At 44.0% G+C, this 27,205-nt stretch overlaps 1 protein-coding gene and 1 long non-coding RNA gene across 2 annotated transcripts in view; both read left to right on the plus strand.

Moving 5' to 3' along the window:
- Window positions 1–27,205, plus strand: part of LOC310828716 — a 232,064-nt gene that overhangs the window by 51,528 nt on the left and 153,331 nt on the right. The window lies entirely within an intron of this gene.
- The window catches only part of ITGA9 (integrin subunit alpha 9), a 231,444-nt gene that overhangs the window by 50,908 nt on the left and 153,331 nt on the right, over window positions 1–27,205 (plus strand). Inside the window, exons 10-14 of the mRNA XM_083706263.1 lie at window positions 2,567–2,672; window positions 4,715–4,809; window positions 8,278–8,368; window positions 9,310–9,355; window positions 19,858–20,012. Of these exons, the coding sequence (XP_083562389.1) occupies window positions 2,567–2,672; window positions 4,715–4,809; window positions 8,278–8,368; window positions 9,310–9,355; window positions 19,858–20,012 (493 nt within the window). The remainder of the gene's footprint in view (window positions 1–2,566; window positions 2,673–4,714; window positions 4,810–8,277; window positions 8,369–9,309; window positions 9,356–19,857; window positions 20,013–27,205) is intronic.

Consider the following 27,205-nt stretch of genomic DNA (forward strand, 5'->3'; position numbering starts at 1 on the left):
AAATGACCGCGACTTGTTTGGAAGGAACACGAGCCACATGGGCTCTATCAGAGACCCTTTTGTTTATGAAAAATGTCTCCTTTCCCCCTAAATAAATGCTATTGGCGCTCTCCTTTCTCGCAATTCGACTCACAAACCATGGTTACTTAGGTCAGTTGAGGTCAAACAGTCACAATGGAATGATGTAACTTTGTGTCTTTCTTCAGATAGTTGAAGAGGTACAGTACAAACATGAATATTTAGAATTAGAGCACCAGAAATGCAACGTCCTCCAGAATGTCGTAAATGGAGAGACCCTTTTGGATTGGATAAAATAATCTTGGCGAAAGTCCAACTAAAAGCATTGGGTTTTAGAGATCCTTGTTTCAATCGCAACATTCCATTCCTGTTTTGATCACAAAATTCTAGTTGTCTGGAACTTCCAGACTTCACTCTCTCATCTACAAATTATCTACAAATTATACTCAACCTTAGTGTTCCCCCTTTTAAAAACTTATTACTTTCACTAGCATTCCACCTTTCCTCACAGGAGTTTAGGGTGTGGAGTCTCATTTTCATTTTGACAACAACCTTCTGTAACAGGACTGGAAGACAGAGTGTCTGAGACAATCAAGCACCCATCATGTTTGAGCAGGGATTTGAACCCATATCTTCTCAGTAGTTGTGAGTCAGGAAGCAAGGTGACAGAGAACATTCGAGAAAATTGGGGTGCACACAATAATGAATCAAAATATTATCTTCTGGGTTCTGTGAATCCTGAAAAATATTTTGCATTCATCGTCCCCAATGCCCGTCTCTAAACATGTATTTACTAGTAATTTCCCTGTGAGGCTTTATTGAAATTAATCTTATTAGAAAGTGTGTTCTAGATTTGCCAATGTGTTATGAATACAAGGGCCACTCGGGTTGATTCTGATTTGCCGCAGCCCAAATTACTTTCACTCACTCCATATGTTCCATAGCAAAGTCGCTTTTCACATAAGCATCATTGTACCACATGTGGAGCCTCAGGGCAAGCCTCATGAAACCGTACCTTGCGCTCAGTGCAGAAGAAAAGAAAAACACAATAAAACTTTACTTTCACCTCATTGTTTTTGTTACAGATTCATTATATAGGATTTTCTTTATGTCAGCAGCTTTCTGAAGACCTCCCAAAAGATTTGATTGCAATTTCCAGAAACCAGTCCCTACCTATTCACAAAAAAACACAGGAAAGACCCCTTGAGATAGACACGGAGCTGCGTTTAAACAATGGTGTTTGGTTTCCTTATGGAAATAACTCTCCTGCACCTGAAGTCTAGGGTAGAGGGCAGAAATGGACATAAAAGCATATCAGCATTTTTGTGGGAGCTTTGGTAGGGTTTAAAAAAGAAAAAAAGATTTTTGCTCTTTTTGGTCACTCTCTTATATCTAACCCAACTACATTCTAATGTTGTCAATCTACCGTTTGTTTTTGTTTTGCTCTATAAGACTCACTTTTTCCCTCCTAAAAAGTAAGGGGAAATGTGTGTCTGTGTCTTATGGAGTGAATGCAGGCTGTGCCGCTATCACAGAAGCCAGAACACCAAGAGGGATTGCTGCTTTCACTGCTCAGTGATCCCTCTTGCTGTTCTGGCTTCTGAGATTCAGAATATTTTTTTCCCTTGTTTTCCTCCTCCAAAAACTAGGTGCGTCTTGTGGTCTGGTGCGTCTTATAGAGCGAAAAATACGGTATTCCTATGTAAAGTGGTTTCTTCGTCTTTTAAGATTCTTTTGCTTTGCTCCACCCCAAAATAACAGACTCCAAAGCATGGCATTTCCCCCCTATGAAAGATGGAACTGAATGCTGCAGTAATGTGCTCGTAGAGCAATGGCCAATGTTGTTGGTAAATGTACAATTCAAGTCCAAAGAATCAGATAATTCCAGGTGCAGCCCACACACGTAACCCCTTGGTGGCTTTGCTTCTCGTCTCTTACATACAGGAGGGAACAACCCTTCTAAGACAACACTTGCCAGCTCCTTTTTTATAAGTACTTTGTTAAGAATGATTTAAAACCTGCTGGCTGATTACCTGGAGGCACTTTTTTTTTAGGCAATCGAAATGTTTTAACGAATTATTCCAACAGATTAAGTGCTGCAGACCTCATTATTATCACATGGGAGTTTTCCTGTAGAGACTGAGTCTATGCTATTACAATAGTTCTTCTTGGTTATTCTTTGGAACGGAACAGAATTAACCTCACCGGCTCAGTTGCTCAATTGTTTGGAACTTTTGCACTGTCTCGAGCGCATGATTTTACTTACCTAAGATTTCTTTTTGAAATATTACAGTTGGCCACTAATCGGCTTTTGCTCCGTCATCCTGGCTAGGTGCTTCCTTTTCAGGAGCAATTAAGTGCCTTTTCAATTTACAGCGTTTCCTTTATATAATGCCCGGGTTTAGTGTTGCCAACTTGAAATTTGGTTAGGACATGCTCCAGATGCTTCCTGGGGAACATGTGCATGAGCAACGCTCTAGCAAAGAGGCTGTGCATCTCTCAACACTCGCTCTGTTTTTCTTAGCCTGTCCTATTTCCTGTTTGCTAGGGAGTCATGGAAGAGCAACTTGTTCTGAATGGTGACAATGCCTACAACGCACACTTTGGGGAAAGTATTGCCTCCCTGGGAGATATGGATGAGGATGGATTCCCAGGTCAGTCTGTTTTCTTTTGCACGTGGGCTCTGGGCTCTGGGCTGCTGCTGGGTCTCTCTGAACTGAGGCAGGGATCTGCTATGGAGTGCTTCAGAAATGTGGATGCTTCAAACCCGTCCCACCCAGATAATTCTTCATCTTTGAAGGCACACTTTCTCCACCAGAGAGGGTTTTTTTGTGGCTGACAGATCTAGCTTCTAATCCATGGGTAGGCAAACTAAGATCCAGGGACTGGATCTGGCCCAATTGGCTTCTAAATCTGGCCCACGGATGGTCCAGGAATCAGCGTGTTTTTACATGAGTAGAATGAGTCCTTTTATTTAAAATGCATCTCTGGGTTATTTGTGGGGCATAGGAATTCATTCATTTCCCCCCCCCCCAATATAGCCCAGCCCCCCCAAAGTCTGAGGGACAGTGGACCGGCCCCCTGCTGAAAAAGTTTGCTGACCCCTGTTCTAATCCAAGCAAGGGATTTTACCAGGGCTCCCCAGTTATGGTGCTTCATGGAAGAAGAAGAAGAGTTTGGATTTGATATCCCGCTTTATCACTACCCGAAGGAGTCTCAAAGCGACTAACATTCTCCTTTCCCTACCTCCCCCACAACAAACACTCTGTGAGGTGAGTGGGGCTGAGAGACTTCAGAGAAGTGTGACTAGCCTGAGGTCACCCAGCAGCTGCATGTGGAGGAGCGGGGAATCGAACCCGGTTCACCAGATTACGAGTCTACCGCTCTTAACCACTACACCACACAGGCTGAAGCATGAAGGGATGTTGAAGCAATGTATATTACCTTCTTCTTGTCAGTTCTCTGATCTTTCCTAGTCCTGCTAGGGGTACCTGTCTGGGATCTGCAAGGAAGTGTGAGAAGTTACTATTTTAGGGTGCCATTGTATCTGTGGGACAAATTTATTCCAACAGGAAAGCACTTTCCCTCTGTGTTATCCTCACTGCCAATGCAATGGCGAGTAAACTAAGTTTGTTTCACACTGGGTTTTCCATACTGTGTTGCTGAAGGTTACTTGTTGTTGTTCAGAATGTTGCTGAAGTTACTGGCAGAGCAAACTATTCCTCTTCAAAAGAATACCTACAAATCAGCCTTAATAAACAAAGGGCACTTGCTGTTGGAAAGAAAGGTCACTTGTCAACATTTTTATACTCCCAATTACAGTAACACACCAGAATGAAAACAGTCTAGAAAAATAACACTGAGCTTCACAAAATCCAGTTCAAATTTGCCCTTGCTGGTTTTAAGTTGGTTTCTGCTATTAATTAACTAAAAGTAGTTGATTTATCTGTGGACTAAAGGTTGCAGCTCTAATTATAAGCAAATTTGGAAAGTGTTGATGTTCCAGCATTATTATTATTGTCGTTAATTTAATTTATCAGCTTCCCTTCATCCCGAGGTCTCGTGGTGGGTTACAAAAATTAAAAACCCAACATTAAAAACAATTTGAAGCAACTTACAACTTACTTAAAACAGCAGTGCCGTAATTTGTCTGGATATAATGTCATTTTGGGCGGGCCTTGGGCTAGACACATTCCCTGCCACCCATCTTTATTGCTTTCTTTCAAACTCCTCTCAGTGCTTTAGAGCTGAGGAATCCATCCCAACTTGCATCATATCAAGGCTTTAGAAAGCTGGCATTATGAGTGGATTTTTCAATGGATCTGCCATGGCTTCATGGTGGGTGGCTTGTGTTCTGTGTGCCAATGGTGGCTTCATGTACAATGCCAGATCTCTCCCTTGAGATACATAAAGCATGTAAAGGCTTGCCGTGATTCCCCTTGCGCATGGCTGGTATTATTTGTGGAACCCGAACAGATGTTTCTGATTAGAAGCAATGTAAATATGCATTTTGAGGGTTTTATTTTAAAATCAGCTCATTAAATGGGGCAACTTTTTTTCTTAAAAGCCAGGCAGCTGCTGATTGAGTGGCTTTCATCTTTATGATGAAGATGGTTTGTTGCGGCAAGAGTCTTAAAAAAATAAAAATTGAAAGGGGCTCTTTCCCATTTCCACTGTCTCACATTGTCTTGCCTAGATGTGGCCATTGGTGCTCCTAAAGAAGATGACTACGTTGGATCAGTCTATATCTACCATGGATCCATGGGGGGCATCATACCTCAATATTCTATGGTAAGTGTTGGGGAAGTGACACTATAGGTTATATAGAAATGTGGCAGGATATATAAGGGGAGTTGGGGCAGATATAAATGCCACTGGAAGTTGTTGTTGTTGTTTAGTCGTTTAGTCATGTCCGACTCTTCGTGACCCCATGGACCAGAGTATGCCAGGCACTCCTGTCTTCCACTGCCTCCCGCAGTTTGGTCAAACTCATGCTGGTAGCTTCGAGAACACTGTCCAACCATCTCGTCCTCTGTCGTCCCCTTCTCCTTGTGCCCTCCATCTTTCCCAGCATCAGGGTCTTTTCCAGGGAGTCTTCTCTTCTCATGAGGTGGCCAAAGTATTGGAGCCTCAGCTTCAGGATCTGTCCTTCCAGTGAGCACTCAGGGCTGATTTCCTTCAGAATGGATAGGTTTGATCTTCTTGCAGTCCATGGGACTCTCAAGAGTCTCCTCCAGCACCATAATTCAAAAGCATCAATTCTTTGGTGATCAGCCACTATATAGTTGTTGTCAACTATATAATGTGGGGCTGTAATACATTCTATGTCAAAGGTTTAGGTTCAGGGAATGTATCCAGCACAAATTTCAGTTGGCTTGAAACTAGTTAATGTAATGGGTCCCCTGTCCTCCAATGCTCCTTGGTAGTGTTTTGTTTTGGTGATAAGGACGCTTTGATAGAGCTCTCTGGACCCTTTGATATTTCCCTCTTCCTTGGTTGTTAGCCAGGGCAATTGTGCAGGTTTTAAATTCATTAAGGTTACAGTTGTAGATGTGCTCTTAGAAAAGCTTTCTCAGGGATCAGGAGGACAGCTTTGGGTTTTGCTGCCTAAACAGTAGAACAAAATTAGGAAGGATGTTTCCCCTTAGAGTGTTTGTGGGACTGTATTCCAATAAGAAAAATATAAATGCTTCTTCAAATGCACCTAATCTGCAATCTGCTTAACATCAGGCTTTTTCTAATATTCTTAGTAATTTAAAAAATAAAAATAAAATAAAAACAAACAAACACCAGGCACCTTCTACTGACTTCAGTGAAGTCAAATCAGCAGAGAATTAATAATGTACTGTGTACAGCAGGGGTGGCCAACTCCCAAGAGACTGCAATCTACTTACAGAGTTAAAAACTGGCAGTGATCTATCCCCTTTTTTGGGATTCAGGTCAAAGTTGTTGAGCTTCTTTGGGGGGAGCCAGTGATCTACAACAGATGTCCAGTGATCTACCCAGTGATCACGATCTATCTGTTGGACGTGCCTGGTGTACAGTATTTCAAAGATTTTGTCAGTCCTACCCCCTGCAATGGTTTAGGACACTTTAGTACAAATACATCAGCAGATCGCAGACTGAGCTTTTTGTTCTAGTCTGGATAGCGGCAAGTTTTTGCTTTTTCAAAGACAAAAAGAAATCAGGCTTGTTTTTCAACTTTCAGCTGTTTTAAAGTTCTGGTCTAAATATTTTGTTTTGTTGCTGGGCGGGAGCTCATACAGGATGCTAAGTCAGAGTTTCAGTGGTTGCATTTGAGATGCTTAGAGCAGGCTGTGAGTAATTAGTTCTGCTGTTGCTGACTTTTTTAAAAGTACGCATTAAGTTTTTAATAAAGAAAATGCAAACGAAATCCTTTTTATGATAATTTTTATAGGTGATAATTTGTGGCATGTGAACGACTCTTCTCTGCACACTGAAAAGATGGGAGATTACTGAACAGACTGAAATGCAAAATGGCATTCTGGTTGAGGATGTCCAGATTTGGACAGATAGATGTTATTTCTTAATTTTTACATATTTGAGGTAATATAGGCATTTCAGAAGGAGACAGCTTAATCATAGAAAACAGTGCAGTTGACTGCTGTCTCTGACCAGATTAGTCTCCAGCTTTTGTGATCTTCTTCAGAGTGTGCTCTTGCCAGCTAGTTTCCATTACTTTTCCTTGTGTTCAGTCTCTCTCTCTCTCTCTCTCTCTCTCTCTGCCATGTTTTAGTGCTGTGCCATGTTCTCAAGGAAGAGGGCTGAAGGTCATTTGGCTACAAATCCATCAAGCTGTTTCATATGTTTAATTTGTAGTGCCTGTCTACCTGGCCTCTATTTGAACCAGTAACCTTGGGGTGAAAGGCTTTGTGTCCCATTACTGGAACTCTGAACCATCCAGATGCTGTGTATTAAAAAACATCCACACACATATACAATCTTTGTTAGAAGAAAGGATGATTTGTTTACAGTGAGATACTCCTACCCCTCCCATTTCATTTTGAATGCCTGATTTTTACCTCTGCTGCAGCGAGATTTGGATCCAGATGAAGCACTTTTAATTGGTTTGCAGATAAATGTGTATGCTAGATAAATATTATCAGGCTAGGTTTCAGGGCCTTTGGTTCTGTCCGCAGCTCTCAAAGCTGTGTAGCATTAGACTGCAATCTTTATACCCTAATAGCCTGCAGATGTCTGTGGGATATGCGTAGCCCTGGTTTGCCACCCTAACAGGGACCCCCCGCAAAAACCTAGCCACATTCTCTTGTGTAAATGTAATTTGAGGAGTTCAGCTGCTTTCAGTTGCTTTAGTGTTATCAAGTCCAAGAGTGGGAAAGTTTTCTTCATTGCTTTTTTTAAGAGAAGAAGTTTTAGAGTGCTTTCCTTTCCTTTAAGCTTTAGATATTTGTTGTTTTCTATTAATTTCCCAGCTGACAGTTGGTCAGCATTACCTCCCACTGTATTTCTTTTTCTAATCCTTGTCCACCTGGGAGCTTTGCATCCAGCCAGATTGATGCTTTAGCACTAAACTGAAAGTGCAGGACAATAATTGCACCCCCTTCTCCAAGGTGCCGTGTTCAGTATTTTACAACGTTTTTCTGCATGGTCTGTGCTAAGGGCTCTATGAACCCATCCATCTGTTAAATGGGCTAGCAGAGGGTCAGTTGACAACTGCCTTATGGGTATTGGACCAATAGTGCTGTTAGGGATTGGAGACCTTGCTCTGAGTTGAAATCTTATTAAGAGATCTCACAAATCACACACTCAAAGCAGGAATCAATATTACTCTGTTGAAACTGACTGAGTCACTAGTAGTATCGCACATTATACTTTGGGGGGGGGGGAGATAGTGGTGGATTCTCACACAGGTGGTTCAGAAGAATGAACAATGCACTAAGGAGCCTGTGGATAGAGCGTCTTTTTCTTGCAAATAACCCAGTGTCATTCCTTACATGTTGCCTCAAACAGAATAGCCCTGAACAGAGGAGGTGTAATGTCAGTGACTTAGATCCAGTGTGAGAGAATTTGAAAGAGCTGGAAAACCTTGCATGTCCCTTTTTATTTTATTTCCCTTGGTTAACAGTGAGACCTGAATGGACATGTGGTTCCCAGCTCATGCATTCCAATTCCGTGAAAATCATTGAGATTTGCCATTGAATCCAACGGATTGTAAGCAACTTCAGTGCTATGTTTTTCTTGGTTCCATTGATTCCAGTTCTGTGTTGTCTATTGCAGAGGATACCTGGGAGGAGAGTAAGCCCAATGTTACAGATGTTTGGCCAGTCCATTTCTGGAGGAGTTGACATGGATGGAAATGGCTATCCAGGTAGGTTTGTAATACTGGTAAGGAAGAAGAATACAAACAAACAGATGAAATGGAATGGAAGAATGGATAATACGAATTAAAAGATCATAGAAATAGAAAAAAATAAAGGGGAGAATGTACCTACATATCACTAAGCCTAACTTAACTCACAGGATTGTTGTGATATAATATGGGGGGGGGGAGAGAGACACATAATGTATACCATATTGAGTAGCTTGGAGGAAAGTTGGGAAATAAAAGGAAGAAGGAGGGAAGGACCAATTTTGTGTATACACCCAATTCCCTTTTGTTTCCTTCTTTTAAAAAAAATGTCCACATGTTTCAGAGTATTTATTTCTTTGTAGCTGGACTAAAATATTTCCTTTGGAACAGATCTGAGCAGCAGTAAATAATTCTGATCACACAACTTTTTAGGAAGAGGATGATAAATCTCAACTAATGTGAAATTAAAAAGACCAACGACTATGGTACCTTCACAAACCATGAAATTGGTTTCAGATTAGCCAAAGGGCAACTGCCAATGACCAGTTTTTTGGGGAAAGCAGTAGATAACTGCAAGTTGATAATTGGATGGTGGTCAGGCAACTGTGCATGCTGTGGTGAACCTGGGTACCTTGATTATGTCTAAACAAAAAAATTTCCTTCCAGTAGCACCTTAAAGACCAACTAAGTCAGTTCTTGGTATGAGCTTTTGTGTGCATGCACACTTGGCAGACCAACACGGCTACCTATCTGTAACTTGATTATGTCTGTTTCTTTTGAATGTGTGGACCAAGCTGAGATGCATGTTATGATATGCAAGATATTAATGGTAGAATATATTAACTGGGAATATTACATTGCAAGAGGGGAGAGATTTGTTTTTAACAACTATAGTATGTTTTGAATGTGGATGCTGGGCACCTGTGCAAATTTCTCTAAATGTTTTCTCTTATTTTCAGATGTGACGATAGGTGCCTTTATGTCAAACAATGTGATTCTTCTAAGGTGAGATCAATTTACCACTTTCCCTTTAATAAGGTTGCTCTCGGTGCATGTTGCAGTTTCTTGCTGTTCCTCTTCCAAGTTATCTTGGGAAGAAATTGCCTCCGAGTCTTGCATGTGCAACCATTTTTACTTTCTGGACATTGGCTATAAAGAGTATTTATACCTATTAGCAAAACAGCCAAGCACTAATAGCAGCAACTGCAGGTTAATATTTCTACAGTATGCTCAAGTGGTTGTATATGAACAACACTGTATGCACAGCAGCTACAAATGGTGTTAAACTGTTTTTTTCATGATCACTCCAGTTGAAGCAGCGCTATACTGACGAGCATTGGATCATATATGCTACATTGCTATATTTCACACACAATCATAACTCCCCTTGTTTACACCTCTGGCCGACAGAGAAACAGTGCTGCTAATGCTCTTTCATTGATTTGTTTAAGCTCTCAGAGCACCACAGTATTGATTTATTTTAGCTCCTAAAGAGCATCATAGAATTGAATGAACGATAGTCAGAATTGTAGGTGTTTTTCACTTAGATGCAGGAAAGTCAGCAGTTGTCAATAAATAGTGGCAAAGTGTTGAAGGAGCATAGCAGGTATTTCTTTGGCGATCACTCTTAGCTGAGTAAGATTGTCTTCCATAAACACGGTTTTAATAATGAGTCTGTAAGTGACTGTGGAGGCCAATTCTGGATCCACACATCCTTCCACAGTGGGGACATTGGTTTCCGGGAGGGAGTTGATCGCGGTGTGGATTTGCCAAGCGTGCCTTCCTCTTAGCATGTTTCTCTCTTGTGTCCTGAGTTCGAGTGTCTTCAAAGCCCATGACACCTTTGGTAAAGGCTGTTCTCCAACTGAAGCGCTCGCACGCCAGTGTTTCCCAATTGTTGGTGTTTATACTACCTTTTTTTTAGATTTCTCTTGAGACAGAGCAACCTGTGCACTCAGTACTTCCTCTCTTTATATTGCTACAGGAGATGCATGTGCAACTGTTTGGGAAATCGTGTGATATTGTTCAGTTAAATTGCCAGTTTGTGACTGCAAAATTAGGGAAGATAGCAATGGTGTTTTGTTTTGTGACTGTGATCTGCTGAAAAGGCTTGAGAGAGAGAGGTGGTGTGTAGATGATCTGATTAGAGGAAACAGCTGGAGTAACATGCCCATGAAATGAACAAAGAAGTCTGATAATAAATGGTGGAAAAATGAGAAGCTCTGGGTTTTTCTTTTGCTGTTTTATAGGGCTGCTCATTAGTGTATCAGCACCAATCAGAAGGCAACTTAGAACAAACACAATTATGGGCATCCTTCGTTCAATTAGGCACCCCTTTGTACTTGTTTTACGGTTTCCCATTTTTTTGATACCTTTCTATTGCAAACAGATGTCATGTTTTGGAGGTACGTAGAAATGGTTTCTGCTATATAGCTGCGCCATGAACAATATTTCAAGGCAGTTCCCCATTTCCTCTCCTTGCCTAGCCACAATAGCTAAAACTGAACCTCCATATTCAGAGATGGATACCTCTGTTTCGGCAGATGCTGGAGAAAAGAAACAAGGAGTGGCTGACTCTACCATGCTCTTCTTGTGTGCTTCCCACGAGAAGCATCACTGGCTAACAACTGTATTTTCCAAAGTGCTGAAAAAGGGGCTTTTACACCTGAATTGTTACTATGTTCCATCACATTCCTCCTCCAACTAATTTCTTTCACAGCCATGGAGGTAGCTAAGAGTTTCTCTCGCTTTCCCTTTCCCTCTCCTCCTTCTCCCTCTTCTCTCTCTCCCTTTCTCTCTCTCTTTTTTTGGTTATAGGGCATGGAGAGTGCCAGAATATTTTTCCAGTTGGGTGTTGTGAGACAGCCCTGTCTTTCTCTCTCCATGCCTTCTTGAGCAGAACCTGTGAAGCTGCCTTGTACATGCAATTGGACCTTTGGTCTGTCTAGCCCAAGCACTGGTGGCTCTCCAGTTGGGTCCCCAGCATCACCTGCTACTCGATTCTGCTTCATCACTGCTCTTCTTTACCTGCCAGTGCATGTAGTTAACACAGATGATGAAGATGGTTCCAACAAGGGCAACTAGTCTGCACAATTGGCTTCCCGTGTTGTGCTTGGGAGAGTACATTATGGAAAAGGACACTTGCATTTCCTGGATATTTCCCATATACAGTGGTACCTTGTTTTACAAACTTAATCCATTCAAGAAGTCCATTCTTGAACCAAAGCGTTCTTAAACCAAGGCGTGCTTTCCCATAGCAGTGGGGGACTCAATTTACAAATGGAACACACTCAACATGTTCTGCTTCCAAGGCAAAGTTCACAAACCAAAGCACCTACTTTTGGGTTTGCAGCGTTCTTAATCCAAATTGTTCATAAACTAAGCTGTTCTTAAACCAAGGTGCCACTGTACCAAGTTTGTGTTGCAACACTTAGGCGGGGGAACACAAGCATTGCGACCTTGATGCGCCATGATAAGTTCACAAAACGCAAGCAGCGTGGATCTCCATGTACTGCTGCTCTAGGAAAACTCAGAAGTAACAAAAACCTTAATTTTATAGGCATCCATGCTGCTGTATCCGTTTCTTGGTGTCTTACTGCATTTCTGTGAAGGGCAGATCCGGTAGGCTTTGCAGGTTCCCGCATCAACCAGAATCCACCCACCACAACAGCCTCTGTTTATTTCTTTAGAGATCTGTGCATTACAAGCGACACATGTGGTGTGGCTGATGAGTTGCAGCTACCGGCTGTCAGGGAGTGTGCTGCATTCGCTGTTTGGATTAAGATTAGGGTAAAGTCGCAAGTCGGCCTCTGCCTCCTCCCCAGCCCACACTCCCCCCAAAAAAGTTCTGCAAAGTTTCTTTGCCAAAAGCAGCACACATTCTGCCAAGTGATATTAAAAGCTTTTGGTGAAGCTGCTTTGATTTGGGGGGGATTGATGGCGACTCTCAAAGGGTGCACATACTCATACTCAGATGGATGGTACAAACATCATTATTATTTTTTATTTTTTATTTTTTATTTTTTATTTTTTATTATTCCAGATTGATGTGAGCAACTATCACCCTGGTAAACCATGGGCAGTTTATTGCGCTTAGTATATGGGTCAATAGGGACGCGGGTGGCACTGTGGGTTAAACCACAGAGCCTAGGGCTTGCTGATCAGAAGGTCAGCGGTTTGAATCCCCGTGACAGGGTGAGCTCCCGTTGCTCGGTCCCCGCTCCTGCCCACTTAGCAGTTTGAAAGCACATCAAAGTGCAAGTAGATAAATAGGTACTGCTCCGGCAGGAAGGTAAATGGCGTTTCTGTGTGCTGCTCTGGTTCACCACATGACCTGGAAGCTGTACTCCAGCTCCCTTGGCCAGTAAAGCGAGATGAGCGGAGCGCTGCAACCCCAGAGTGGTCTGCGACTGGGCCTAATGGTCAGGGATCCCTTTACCTTTACCTTTATATGGGTCAATAAGTAGCCTAAGAAAAATAATTGTTCCATTCCCTGTCTGCAGACAAAAGGGCACATCACAGAACCATACTGCATATGGTTTGGGGAGGGTTTTAGAGAATTCAATAAGTTGCCCTAAATTGTGCACTTTATCATAATTGCACAGCAATAAGTTATGGATGCATACCTTCTGAGGTTCTGGTGTTGTGGTATTACACTGGCTAGATGAAACAAACACTGGCTTGAGAGAACTAGCCCCTCTCATAATATTGTAGAGGTGTCAAGCTGCTGACCAGTTACAATAATGTTTAGCATGCGTCCAGCCAGGCAATAAGAAAGCCACAAGTGGAATCTGCAACAAAATGCTGCAGTGTATCCTTCCTCCTAAAAGGCGACTGGTGCCCATTTGGACTGGTAGGGCAGGAGACCCAACAGTTGGTGGAGCCAGAGCCAATGACAGGCAGAGCCACCTCTGACTTGTTTTAAGATGGCAGGCAGGCACGATCTGACTGAAGGCAGACAGGTTGGCCTTAATGCATGGGTTTGCAAACTAAGGCCTGCGGGCCGGATCAGGCCCAATCGCCTTCTGGATCCGGCCCACGGATGGTCCGGGAATCACTGCGTGGATCGCCAGCTAGCACATTCTTTCCCTCTCCCTCCCTCTCCCTCACACGGCGGCGGTGCCTCCTCCCTCCCTCCTCCTGGCTTCTCCTTGCCCTGCCTAGAGGAGGAAGGTGGCTGGGCCTTGTTGGTGCCAGCAGCAGCAGCAGCACTCGAGCGGCCACCATTTAAAGCAGCCCCTCTCTAGAGCCCTTTAGTGCACTGCTCATCGTCCCTCTCCCGCTGCTGCCGCCAGCCCCTGTTGCTTGCAAGACACAGGTAAACAGCCAGTGGGGCTTGTGGGGCTCTTGCATCATTTTTCCCAAGAAATATAGTCCGGCCCACTACAAGGTCTGAGGGACAGTGGACCGGTCCCCTGCTGAACAAGTTTGCTGAGCCCCTGCCTTAATGGATCTGCCTCGCCTGTTCAGGGTCCTCCCTGCCATTTCCAAGGATGAGAGATAACTGGCCTTCTTTTCCAGCTGGCACTCAGCATTCCATAGTTACTGAGGATGCAACGGACAGTTTTTCACCCTCTTAGGCATTTTTTAAAATACCAAACTGCCCTTTTGGAGCCCTCAAGGTTCCCACAAATATGCTAATCCCTTCCCCTTGCTTCATCGCGGCCACATTTTGGTTTTGATTCTGTGTTTACTATCGGAGGAACCAGTATTATGGCTCTTGATTAAGAATAAGATTCTTCTGCAGGAACTTCAGGCTTGGAACAAGCACCTTGTGAAAATAGATAATTTTCTTTTCTAGGAATCTTTAAAGGCAAGGAAGGTATCTGAAGGCAGCCCTGTTTAGGGAAGTTTTTAATGTTTGATGTTTTATCATGTTTTTAATATTCTTTTGGGAGCCGCCCAGAGTTGCTGGGGAAACCCAGCCAGATGGGTGGGGTATAATAATAATAATAATAATAATAATAATAATAATAATAATAATTTATTAAAGTATGGGGCAACTCCTGCAGGAACTAATGTAATGCAGGCCACTTCTGCACTTGGGTGCGATAGGCAATAGTACATTGTAATTTCCTGGAATGAGTCTAGAGCAAATATAGGGAACTTTTGGCCCTTCAGATGATACTAGACTACAACTCCCATCAGCTGCAGCAAGCATGCCCAATGGCTAGGGATGATGGCAGTTGCAGTCCAGCAGTTTCTGGAAGGTCGGATGTTTCCCATACTTGGCTGCAACTTTCTGATTTCACAGATGGCTTTATTGGCATGCAGCAGATATGCTTGGATGGTATTTATTTATAAATTTTTCACCCTGCCCTTCATTGTAGGGTGTTGTCACAGTCTAATAAAGCAGTTCAAATACATTGTATGTAAAATCAATCAGCAAAACATTAGAACAATTTGGTGTGATAGCATAGAAAATAAATTTGAAAACAAAACAATTTCTGCCATTTTTATCTCTGAGGATGTTTCAGGGAAACGTGAAGCTGTCGCTCAGACTCTGAATTTGGGCAGTTCTTAATGCATGAATGGGCTCTTTGATCCCATAACCAATCCCCAGCGTCATGTGGCACAGAAAACCACTGCAAGGCCATAAAAGCCATATGGCTGAACTCTTTTTCAACTTGAAACAGCCCTGGCAACAAGTCAGGCCTGTGTTGCAGAAATGCAAAGCTTTTGGTCATAATTTGCAAGAGGGTAGCCAGGAGACAATCACACTTTGGTTCTCAAAGGAAGCCTGTAAGTCTAAGTTCATGATGTTAGGAATTAGCCATGCATGTCTCTGTTGACAACCATGGGTGCATAATATGCTTGTGGCATCTTATAACTCAGTGGGAGATCAGCTAGGTTGGTCCCCCCCCCTCTTTGCAGGTTCTTTGCCCCTTTCAGGAGGAAGGGGGATTCTTCTGGGGGCAGGACCCTGCCTCTGGAATCACAAAGGCAGAGCTACAGCCATTTCCTGAAGTGGCAGAACCTCTCCCCAAATCCCAAGTCAACTGCTTGGCCTCCAACAAAAAAGCAAGGCCACCTTGGTGCTCTGTGAAAGAACTGGGGGGTGGAATGAGGAGCTGGAGAGGAAAGGAAGGAACCAAAAGGGCTTTAAGCCCCATCAGGAAAAACAGCTGCCTGGTCTTCCCTCCTTCCCTTGCTGAGGCACTGTGCCATCTTGGGCTATTCTTTTAATGGCTCTCTCAGATGTTAAAGACATCTCCTGGGAGGAGAGCAGCAGTGAGCCTCACTGAAGCCATTCCTTTTCACCACACCGTAGAAGAACCTGTTATGTACTGAGTTGAATAGGATCCAAAAGGCAGCAGTCTGATTGGTCCTAGAATAATAGGATTCAGAATGCAGCAGTCTGATTGGTCCTAGAATAATAGGATTCAGAATGCAGCAGTCTGATTGGTCCACAGGAGCCACCCAATCCAGCTCCAGGTGGAAGTGAATCCGCAACCTGATTGGCCTACAGGTGAATCCTGGAATTAGCCAATCACGTGGGGCCCATTGTGTAAATAATGTATATAAAGCAGACATTCTGGGGGAACTTCCATTCCTCCTCACTACTACGAGCTGAATAAAGAGCATGAAATCCACACTCGACTCTCCCTTCAGTTTACACAACTTGGGCTAAAGGATTCTCTAAACAGGGATGGAAAACCATTGTAAGCCCAAGGGATGCATTTCTGTTCTGAGGGCCACAGGCCAGTGCTAGGCAAAGGCCAGAGGCAAAAGTGAGCAGGAAAATGGTAGGCTAGTTTCTACGCACTCTCTTACTCCCCTCTCTGTCCATCTAGGCAAGTAAGAGCCATTGCCAGAGTTCCACAGAAGCCCATTCTAGGAGTGTGGGAAGCAAGGCTACTGAAAGGTGGTGTTCTCTTTTCATTCAGCAGCCTAACAGCCCACGGATAGAAGCTGTTCTTTACCCTGTTGGTGCGACTAATCATGCTTCTGTATCTTCTGCCTGAGGGCAGGAGATCAAGAAAGTGCCGGCCAGGGTGTGAATCATCCCTGAGAATTTTCCTCACTCTCCTGAGACAATGTTCTTCCACTATTTCATCCAGTGGATTCACGGGACAGCCCATAATATCTTGTGCTGTATTCACCACCCTCTGTAGGCACTTCCTATCAGGTGATGTCAAACCAGCGTACCACACCGTGACGCAGTATGAAAGGACACTTTCTGTTGTTGACCGGTAGAAGGAGATCATCAAATGTTGATTGACATCGTTCTTCTGCAATACTCTGAGGAGATGGAGTCTCTGAATACTACTACTTTCTGAACGAGCCATTATAAATGAACCCATGCTTTCATGTCAACTCGCTTTGTGTCAAGCTTTGAAATTTTCAAGGGAGCAAGTTCACACATTCAACTACAAGTTGTCAAGTGATGAGAGAAATTGACATACATGCATTGCATCTACAAGTATTTTGAGGGGCTTTGAAAAAATAAGCATAAGAACATAAATAGAAGCCTGCTGGAACAGACACGAAACCCATCTAGTCTGGTATCCTGTTCTCTTCCTGCCCAACCACACGCCCATGCCTGCAAGCGGGGCCTGAGTGCAGCAGTGCTCTCCCTGCTAGTGTGTCCCAGTCACTGGTATTCAGATGAATACCCCTGCCCATCAGGGCCAGTCATGTCCAACTCTAGGGTTGCATGCTCATCTCGCTCAAGAGGCTGGGAGCCGGCGCTGTCCGAAGACACTTCCGGGTCACGTGGCCAGCGTGACTAAGCTGCATCTGGCGAGCCAGCACCAGCGCCGCACACGGAAACGCCGTTTACCTTCCCGCTAGAAAGCGGTCCCTATTTATCTACTTGCACTTAGGGGTGCTTTCGAACTGCTAGGTGGGCAGGAGCTGGGACCGAATGATGGGAGCTCACCCCGCCGCGGGGATTCGAACCGCCGACCTTTCGATCGGCAGGTCCTAGGCTCTGTGGTTTAACCCACAGCGCCACCCGCATCCTATTCAGATGCGGGTGTATTCTGTATTCATATACAGAATTGCTTTTTTTGCAATTCTGTCCTAACCTGGAATTGGGGGGGGGGGGAATTACTGGACGTGTGTTCTTCGGGAAATGACTGTGTCCTGTTGTGGATGGCTAGGCCTCATGGGTGTTGAGTGAAGTTATCAGCAGATTGGCTGGAACCACGAGGAAGGAAATGTGGTGGCAGCAGGTGGTGGCAGTCAGTCACAGAGACTCGGGAGCAGGTGTTGGTTTTATTGGCTGCAGGGATCAGGCAGAGTCTGGGTCAAAGTTAGGTTAGGCAGATATTCTCCATACCATTTGGTAAACCTTACACAGATCTTACACCACGCACATATTACGTGTGCGTGTTTGTGTACACATGTATCTGACACACACACACACACACACACACACACACGTTTCTATTCATTCCATTTATTTCCTCCCCTTTCTTCTGGCAATATACATATTTCAGTCGGCATTAAACTGCTCATCTTGGCCCTGTTAAAAAGAAAGAGATCTTGATTTCAGCTTACACACACAATCATTTTCTAAAAGTAATCTTGTGAGATTTTAAGGATGGTAAAGGACTCCTTTTTAAACACACACACACACACCCAGTTAAATTGTACGTGTGCACTGCCATAAGAGCGATCTTTGCAACTTTCAGAAATGCAGCTCAGAAAGATGGCACAAAGCGTGTGCACTGGTGCTGTTCCTCAACAAGTACAAAGCAAATGCCGAATTGCCACATTATGTTTGAAATGTCTAAAGAGGGTTATTTGTAAGATTACCCAGTTAAAATTTATTTGTTTGTTTGTTAAAATCTGGATATGCCAGAACCATGGACAGCTCCAAGTGAGCAAAACAAGTTGCTCTGATGAGCTCAGTTGATGCTGTTATATTTTGATACCCACCTTGATTGTTATTTACAGTCCTTTTGCGAAGGCTGTTTCTTGACACGGCTGTTCATACCATCTTGATGTACAAAAAAGTGTGAGGTTTGGGGGCAGCTGGTTTGATGGTTTCTCACAAGGCTCAGGATTCCCACTGAGATATCTGAGCTACTGGTTATTTTATTTATTTACCTTATTTATGTCCTGTCTCACAGCAGGCCACCAAGAGGGCTGACAATTAGAAAATATTAGTAAACATAATGTGATTTTTTCAAATGGCAGTGGTGACTGCTAAATGCTCTGGAGGGACAGTGGTGTCAAATGATGTCAAACGCATCCCTGGATAATTACAGGGTCTGGGTACTAATGGGACTATCATTTTCCCCGAGGACTGTTTCCCATAAACAAATTAGGTCTTCATTGAATTTTGTGGTCTTCCAGATCTAGTTGTTGCTTGGCAGGAAACAAATTAACCAAGGCTGTTCATATGAATATTGCGTATCTTGAACTACAATTGTTAACAATCCTGTGTATTTTGAAAACTGGACTGCTCTAATTTTGTATCGTACTTTTGAAGACTTGATTCCAGCTTTGCCTATGAGGTTTGGGGGGTTTCAGTTCTTATGGGGCAGTCTCCTTTTTTGTGTTTTGTTGGTTACATCCTCTGGTTTGGTGGCCGTGATCGATGGCTCTACAAAGCCACTTCTAAGAATGCAATCCTAAAACATAGTACAAGGGAGCACGCCCATCTCTTTTCTCTGACTTGGCAAAAGCTTTATCAGTTGAGGAAGGAGAACACCAAACAAGTTAGTATTTAGAGTACAGGAACATCTAGAAAACAGAACTTTGCAGGGACTATTCTGCATGGGAAGCTGTGTGAAGAGACTCATACATGGTTGCAGATATTTAATCATGCCGACACAATAGACTTCTTCCAAACAGCCAGGATACTGATAAGGTTAAGTTTGCTGCAACCACTTGTAGAGGCACTCCACACTGATGGTTCTTCATACAAAACAGCACCCAGCCGAATGCTACAATTATTCCATGTAAATCATGCCATATCTTCAGAAAAAGAATAGAGGCAATCTGCGACAAAATAAGAGAAACTTTTGTGATCAAGGGCATTCCAGAGGATCTTTGCGCAAGCTTGTTGACATTTATATAGTGCTTTTGGGTATTTGTACAGTGGTACCTCGGGTTAAGTACTTAATTCATTCTGGAGGTCCGTTCTTAACCTGAAACTGTTCTTAATCTGAAGCACCACTTTAGCTAATGGGGCCTCCTGCTGCTGCTGCGCCGCCGGAGCACGATTTCTGTTCTCAACCTGAAGCAAAGTTCTTAACCTGAAGCACTATTTCTGGGTTGGCGGAGTCTGTAACCTGAAGCGTATGTAACCTGAAGCATATGTAACCTGAGGTACCACTGTACATTATCTCAGTCATTGTTTCAACCAATCTGCAATGTAGTTCTGTAGTTTTATTCTTGTGTTGCAAATGGGGAGCTGGGCAGAAAGACTTGCCTAAGACGACTTGAGGTAGATAGACTTCTATAGACTTCTCACCCATAGGTCATTTTCTTAAGCCATTTCACTCCACTAACTATTACGAAAGTAATGCTTTTGTTGTTGTTGTTGTTTTAAGATCCAGGCCTGTCATTACTATGGACATCTCCATTTTCCTGCCAGCTTCCATTGACATCACAGCTCCCCAGTGCCACGATGACTTGCAGCCGGTGAACTGCCTAAACGTCACAGCCTGCTTTAGTTTCAAAGGCAAACACGTTCCAGGAACGATAGGTAAACTATTATCTTGGCATCCATTGCTGTTTACAATTTCTAAACCGATGTTTGTAAAATGTTATTTGTGTTGTTTTTGTCCTCATAAGTTTACAAACTAGACCTGTGGGTCCCATTGCAGCTTTCCCTCCTTGCAGTTTCTCCAGAGGTGTTCGCTCTCCCTTCTTCCATCATCCAGTCTTCATGTAAGCATGTTATTGTAAATGTAGACATTAATTTTGCTTTCAGCAGGCACGCGTACACGGTATTTTCTTTGTTGCATTTAGTGCCGTGGTGCCATAAAGCACTTCACAGACTCCGCTTCAACTCATGTCAACTTGTAGACACTCTGCTCTGCCCCAAATACCTTCCAGGCTTCCTGCCTCACCTCATGATTCTTCCAAATCTAATGCACAGCCCTAGCATACACTGCAACATCTTGTTGTAGGGTCCACTTGTTGCTTCATATAGCATGTTCTAAGTATTTCACCTATGTTATGTCGATAATCCTTACAGCAACTTTGAGAGGTCAGTATAATTACAAAACTGCAGATGCAAGAGTGAGACTCAATGGCTTACCTATGGCTGGATACTGAGTTCATGGAAAAGATGAAATTGGAACTGAGGATTTCATGGCCGCCAGTTTGTTCTCTTAGCCACTATGCTACAATAAGGTAAAGGTACCTCTGACCATTAGGTCCAGTCGTGACCGACTCTGGGGTTGCGGCGCTCATCTCGCTCTATGGGCCGAGGGAGCCGGCGTTTGTCCGCAGACAGCTTCCGGGTCATGTGGCCAGCATGACTAAGCCACTTCTGGCGAACCAGAGCAGCGCACGGAAACGCCGTTTACCTTCCTGCCGGAGTGGTACCTATTTATCTACTTGCACTTTGACGTGCTTTCGAACTGCTAGGTTGCTACAATAGCTCTGAGTTAATGCAAAGACTAAGATCAACATGGATCAAGGTTTTTGTGGGTTTTTATAGTAGCTAGAGGGACGCAGGTGGGGCTGTGGGTTAAACCACAGAGCCTAGGACTTGCTGATCAGAAGGTCAGCGGTTCGAATCCCCACGACGGGGTGAGCTCCCGTTGCTTGGTCCCTGCTCCTGCCAACCTAGCAGTTCGAAAGCACGTCATGCTGGCCATATGACATGGATGCTGTACGCCGGCTCCCTCGGCCAATAAAGCGAGATGAGAGCCGCAACCCCAGACCCGGCCACGACTGGACCTAATGGTCAGGGGTCCCTTTACCTTTACCTTATAGTAGCTAAAGCCTCCTCTCCCCATGTTACCAAGAGCCTTTCCTGGTAAATGTCTGAGGAGTTACTTGCGTGTGATGATTTTTTTTTTTGTATTGAAAACTGGAAGACCAGTAGATATATTCCAGCTCTTCTTAAGAGACCCCATAAAACCAAAGGCACTCTTGGAACAAGCCTGGATTTATGCCTTGTGTTTTTTAATGTTCGCCTGAAATCTTCCTTTAAGGTTGTGTGAAAATGGCACATCTTCCTCTTAACTGGTTAGTTTAAACATAGATCTTTCTATTTAAAAGTTGTTGTTTTTTATAGTGCTGCAAGTATCTTGAATGTTTTAGTGGTTGCTTGTATCTGTTTAGTTCTGCAGCATATTTTGTGAATTACGGTACAAATTCCATGTGTTTTATGGGAACATGTTGAAGGCTAAAATCTTAGCCAGTCTATTTATAGCTGAGATGGGCGTACATTAACAAGCAGTCAGGCAAACAATAGCATGTTGCTATGCAGTGTGTCCTATTGACTTCTCTTTCAGAGAGAACCAGATACAGTGACTTTTCTAGCATTGCCGGCTCTATATAACAGGTGGGCTAAAATTAGATATAGATATCAGTGAGGCTGAATGAATGTGGGGATGCTTGAGGAACTCATTCTTCGCAGATTCTGGTTTGAACTGATCTGATCTTCACCTGCCAGCGTAACGTAAAAGTTTAGTCATATTTTAAGCCAAATTTTTCAATAAAGTCTAGGTACAGTGGTACCTTGGGTTACGTTACCCTCGGGTAATGTAATTTTGGAAGTGTATATTTCCGGGTTTCACCATGCACATATGCGCAGAAACGGTGCCTTTGGATATTGACTTTTCAGGGTAAGTACGGATCCCCGGGACAAATTAAGTTCATATCCGGAGGGTCCAGTGTACTTGTTTTTACCAATATGACATGTAGCTGAGCTTGAAGTATAGAAAAGTCATTTTGCCCATGTGATTATTCTTGAGGGATGCTCCACATCACCAGCTGCGTCCCTGAGCCATACAAACATAATTTCATTTGTGTGCCACCTTCCCATAGTCCAAACCATGCTCAAGGTGGCTTAAAACATGAAAGAAATACATTGTTAGCATCCATCTGTCTCGAGAGACAATGGAGTGCGCTTCCGGGGGTGAAGTCAAACTGCTGTGTTAGCAGCACCAAAGTGACCTTCCTGTATGGAGGTCCTGGGCTGCGCAGACAACAGGAGCCCACCTCTCAGCCTCACTGATGTGGACCAAGGAGGCGTACAAGGTGCCATCCAACATCCTTACGGATCTCACTCCAGACTTGTGTAGCCTTCACTCCTTAGCCTTTTCTTCTCCTGAAGATATCCTGCAAGGCAACGGAGATTTAGGATCAGATTTTTCCTCTCTTAGATGGGCTACCTTCCCAGGTTGATGAGCCCCATCTACCCCTCACTTCCCTCTAGATGGAAACCACCATCTTGATCATTGGACCAGCTGTTGCTCTCGTCTGCTCAATCTGCCGGAGCTTGTCTTTGCATGCAGAGGAATAAAAATAATAATAATAAAAATAAAATAGTGTGATGCAGGAAGAAAAAGGAATTGGAAGGGAGGAGAGGGGAAGCAAGCTGATGCACTAGTTCTACTAGAATAGTTACATAGTTCTGTCTTTGCAGATTCTGGCTGTCTTGGAGAGCAACCCTACCCTAAAAGTACACCCCTTGTCTTCCATTGCACAGTTCTTCCCACAGACAGCTGATACAATGGCAATTGGAATCTTCCTGTTTATGTGCTGTGAATCAAAATTGTAGACGGTCATTCAGCCTTGACAGTTCTCATGGCTGTTTATGATGAACATGAATGAAAACAACTCAAAACTAAAACAGAATCACCGTATTTTTCGCTCTATAAGACATACTTTTTCCCTCCTAAAAAGTAAGGGAAAATGTGTGTGCATCTTATGGAGCGAATGCAGGCTGCGCAGCTATCCCAGAAGCCAGAACAGCAAGAGGGATCTCTGCACAGCGATCCCTCTTGCTGTTCTAGCTTCTGGCTTAGCCGTGTGAAGCCTCTTCAGGGCAATGGGATGAAGGCTCCCCCTGCCCTGAAGTGGCTTTGTGTGGCTATATATGTGTGTCTGTATTCCACTTTCTTATACTTACACACACACACAGTCAGCATATGCAACAGAACATGTCTCTGGGATTCAGAATATTTTTTTTCTTGTTTTCCTCCTCCAAAAACTAGGTGCGTCTTATGGTCTGGTGCGTCTTATAGAGTGAAGAATACGGTAGTTGCAGCAGCAGTACGTGGAACTACCGTATTTTCCCCCCTATAGGACGCACCGCCCCATAAGGCACACCTAGTTTTTTTGGGGGGAAATAAAGCGCTCCCACTGCTTGCGGAGAGGTCCGCGAAGCCTGGAGAGCGAGAGGGGTCTGTGTGCACCAGGCTTCAGCGAAAGCCTGCATTCTCGCTCTCCAGGCTTCAGCGAAAGCCTGCATTCACCCCATAGGACGCACACACATTTCCCCTTCATTTTTGGAGGGGGAAAAGTGTGTCCTATAGGGCGAAAAATACGGTATGTGTGTGCTGTTGCTACATCCTTCTCCCCCCACCCTATAAGTTCCACCTTCCGCTGCACCCCTGCACTTCAAGGCACTTTGGTTCAGTTTCTGGCTGGCCCCCATATTCCATATTAAAGTGTTGCTTGAGAAGCCAAGCAGAAAGTGGCAATTAATGATCTCAGAGCAGGTTAGGCTATGAAACGCAATAAACAATGAAATGATGCGGCACATTAAGCAAACATTTCAAAACTACAATGAAAACCACATACATTTAATAGCACAGCAGATAAACACTTGGTTAATTTGCGGTTGGCCTCAACTGTATCAGACCTCCGAGAAGGCCTGAGCAGAGAGGTGTATCTTCAGTTGATACCACAAATAAGCAGTGTTGGCAACCAGTTGTACCTCAGAAGAGAGGCTATTCTACAGCCAGGGCGGGGTGGCCAACACAGAAAAGGCAAGCAGTGTTATGCCTGAATTTTAGTCTCTAAACAAGAAGATCAGGTGAGCTTGCATGTGTCTGTTGCTCGCATGTTCTGCTGCTTGCGTGAACAGCAATCTCTAAAAGACTGCTGCTTACAGCATCGCGTGAAGCGACTCTGTTTTTACCATTCTGAAAAAGAGCTATTTATGAGCTGAAACTCACTTAGACACAAGCCCCTCAGAGAGAGCAGCACACAAAAGGGGTGATCTGAGTCAGCTTGCTAACCACCAATCTAGTGACATCTGCAAGCTGGGTTTTTCGTTTTTTTTTTTTTTTTAAAGTTAGGCTTGCTGTTTCAGTTTTCCACTTCTGACATCATTGGTTGTGTCTGCCAAAAGGCAAAGTGGAGAAAGATGTGAAATATACTACTCGAGATTGTAAAATGTCAGCTGTTGCTGAGAGGTGGCACGGTCACAGCTGGATGTAGATTGCTCATGGACAGTTTTCTATTACGTCTGAGAGTCAGTGTGCTCATTGTGACTACCATGTGCAAGGCGCTTTAAATTGCCCCGTCGGGCGGCTGTTGCCACAACTCAGTGAGACGTTTGGTGTATAGATGCCCCCCCCCCCCAGACTGGACGGTTTATATATTTGAAGCATTTTTACATCACACCTCAGTTGAAAAAGGCTCTCGGTTTGCAATGATCAGTAGTCAAACAGCCCCTTCCCTAAAAGTTGTGACACACAAGGAGAAAGAGATGGGGATGGAGGAGGAAAGAAGCAATCTCAGGCACTAGTTCTTCAAGCAGGGATGGGGATCATGTGACCCGTCAGATGTGCTTGAACTCCAGTTCCCATCAGCCCCTGGCAGGGATGATGGGAGCTTGAGTTCAGCAACATTCGGAAGTCATCCCTGGTCGAAACAGGAGCAGTATCGGGGGAGTGGTGTTTACCTGGCTTCCTGGCATGGGTGTCATGCCAGGAGGAAGAAGAGGCAGGGTGTGGAGGTTGGTGTGGGCACCCCTTGTAGAGCCATTCTTGTAGGAGTAACGGAGACGACAGGAGGTTGAATGCAGGTGAGCTGTGCAGAAGCACGCTGGCAAGCATGCTCCAAGAAAGCTGCCGACTAGCTCTGCCGAGGCTCCTTTTATTAGCAGAAGTCAACAATTGGAAACTGTAGTGAAACCACCCTGAACTCAACGTATTTCCATCTAAGCAGCATTAGCAAATACACGTGTCAGCAGGTGTTTTGCCAGAGTGGTGCATGCTCTGGTTCTCTCTCGCTTGGACTACTGCAATGCGCTCTATGTGGGGCTACCTTTGAAGGTGACCCGGAAACTACAACTAATCCAGAATATGGCAGCTAGACTGGGAGCGGCTGCCGAGACCATATAACACCGGTCTTGAAAGACCTACACTGGCTCCCAGTACGTTTCCGAGCACAATTCAAAGTGTTGGTGCTGACCTTTAAAGCCCTAAACGGCCTCAGTCCAGTATACCTGAAGGAGCGTCTCCACCTCCATCGTTCTGCCCGGACACTGAGGTCCAGCGCTGAGGGCCTTCTGGCGGATCCCTCGCTGCGAGAAGCCAAGTTACAGGGAACCAGGCAGAGGGCCTTCTCGGTAGTGGCACCTGCCCTGTGGAACGCCCTCCCACCAGATGTCAAAGAGAAAAATAACTACCATCTGAAGGCAGCCCTGTTTAGGGAAGCTTTTAATGTTGAATAGCTTATTGTATTTTAGTGTTTTGTTGGAAGCCGCCCAGAGTGGCTGGGGAAACCCAGCCAGATGGGCAGGGTATAAATAATAAATTATTATTATTATTCCCCTGAAAGTTTTTCCCAATACTTGATTACGTCTGCGTCCCCGGTCATGCTTCAGCCAAGCGTTATGTCTAACAAACAAATTGTGAGAGGACAAAAAGTCAGGGGGGAAACCCCGTTTTCTAGCCAAGAAGATCAGGGAATGCAGGTGTAACGCTCCTGGACATACTGTTGCATGTCTGGTGCGAGGTTTACCTTTGCAAAGCGTTACCTCCACACATTCTGGCACTCTCAACCATGTATTTGCACCACAGCGTTCTTCCCACCTCCTCACCCCTCTTCCACTTTCCAAGCTTCAGTTACTTCCATGCTCAGAAGGCCTTCTCTACTGGCTGCTTCTGGGCTTAAAGGGTCTCAGCTGAGTTGAAGCTTATTTCTGCAATTCTTGATCTTGGTCTCTTAATAGCTGCTTCAGTTTTCCTCCTGATAGAATATTTTTTTATATACTTGGCTTTGATTGGAAACAAACCAGATTTGGCACACTTAATTCTCATGCCTCTAAATAATCTAATATGCAGCCAAAATATGTAACAAACCATTTAAAAGGCACTGGAGTCGGTTATTACTGTCGCATGCACAATATGCAATTTGGTTATGTGGTTCTTAATCAGCAGCATCTGTACTTTCCATTTTTACATCAACGTTCTTATCTTGATGGGGTGTGCCACCAAAAGTGCCAGATTGTACACTGTTAAGTGCAGTTATCATAAATGCAGGGAATGCTGGTTTGCAGCAGAGGAAGTTTCCTATTGGAGCGGGGCTCATGGATGTTAATGAACACTATGCAATAATGGTGTTAACTTTAGCTTATCACTTGAGCTAGGCGACCTTGGCAGATGACTTACTGTGCTAACCTTTGATGACTGCCCTGATTGTAACCGCTTAGGGTACCGCTTAGCAAAATGATGAGTAACTAGTGTTGAAATTTGAGGGAACTGGTTGGGTCGAAACTATACTGTTAACACACGGTAGTTTACCAAAGCACTTCTTTCCTTTAACAGACCTTTCACTAGAGCAGGCTTGCAGAATTTGAGATCCAGCAACTTGAATGTAGCCCTCTACCAAAGTATTGCAGAATGCCGAGTGCTTGACACACTTTTGTATCCTTAAGTGGGCTACAAAATCAGGTTTATGGCACTGTTGCTTACATAGGCT

Source organism: Podarcis gaigeae (genome assembly GCF_964106915.1).
Source record: "Podarcis gaigeae genome assembly, chromosome: 12".
In the NCBI taxonomy this organism is placed as follows: Eukaryota; Metazoa; Chordata; class Lepidosauria; order Squamata; family Lacertidae; genus Podarcis; species Podarcis gaigeae.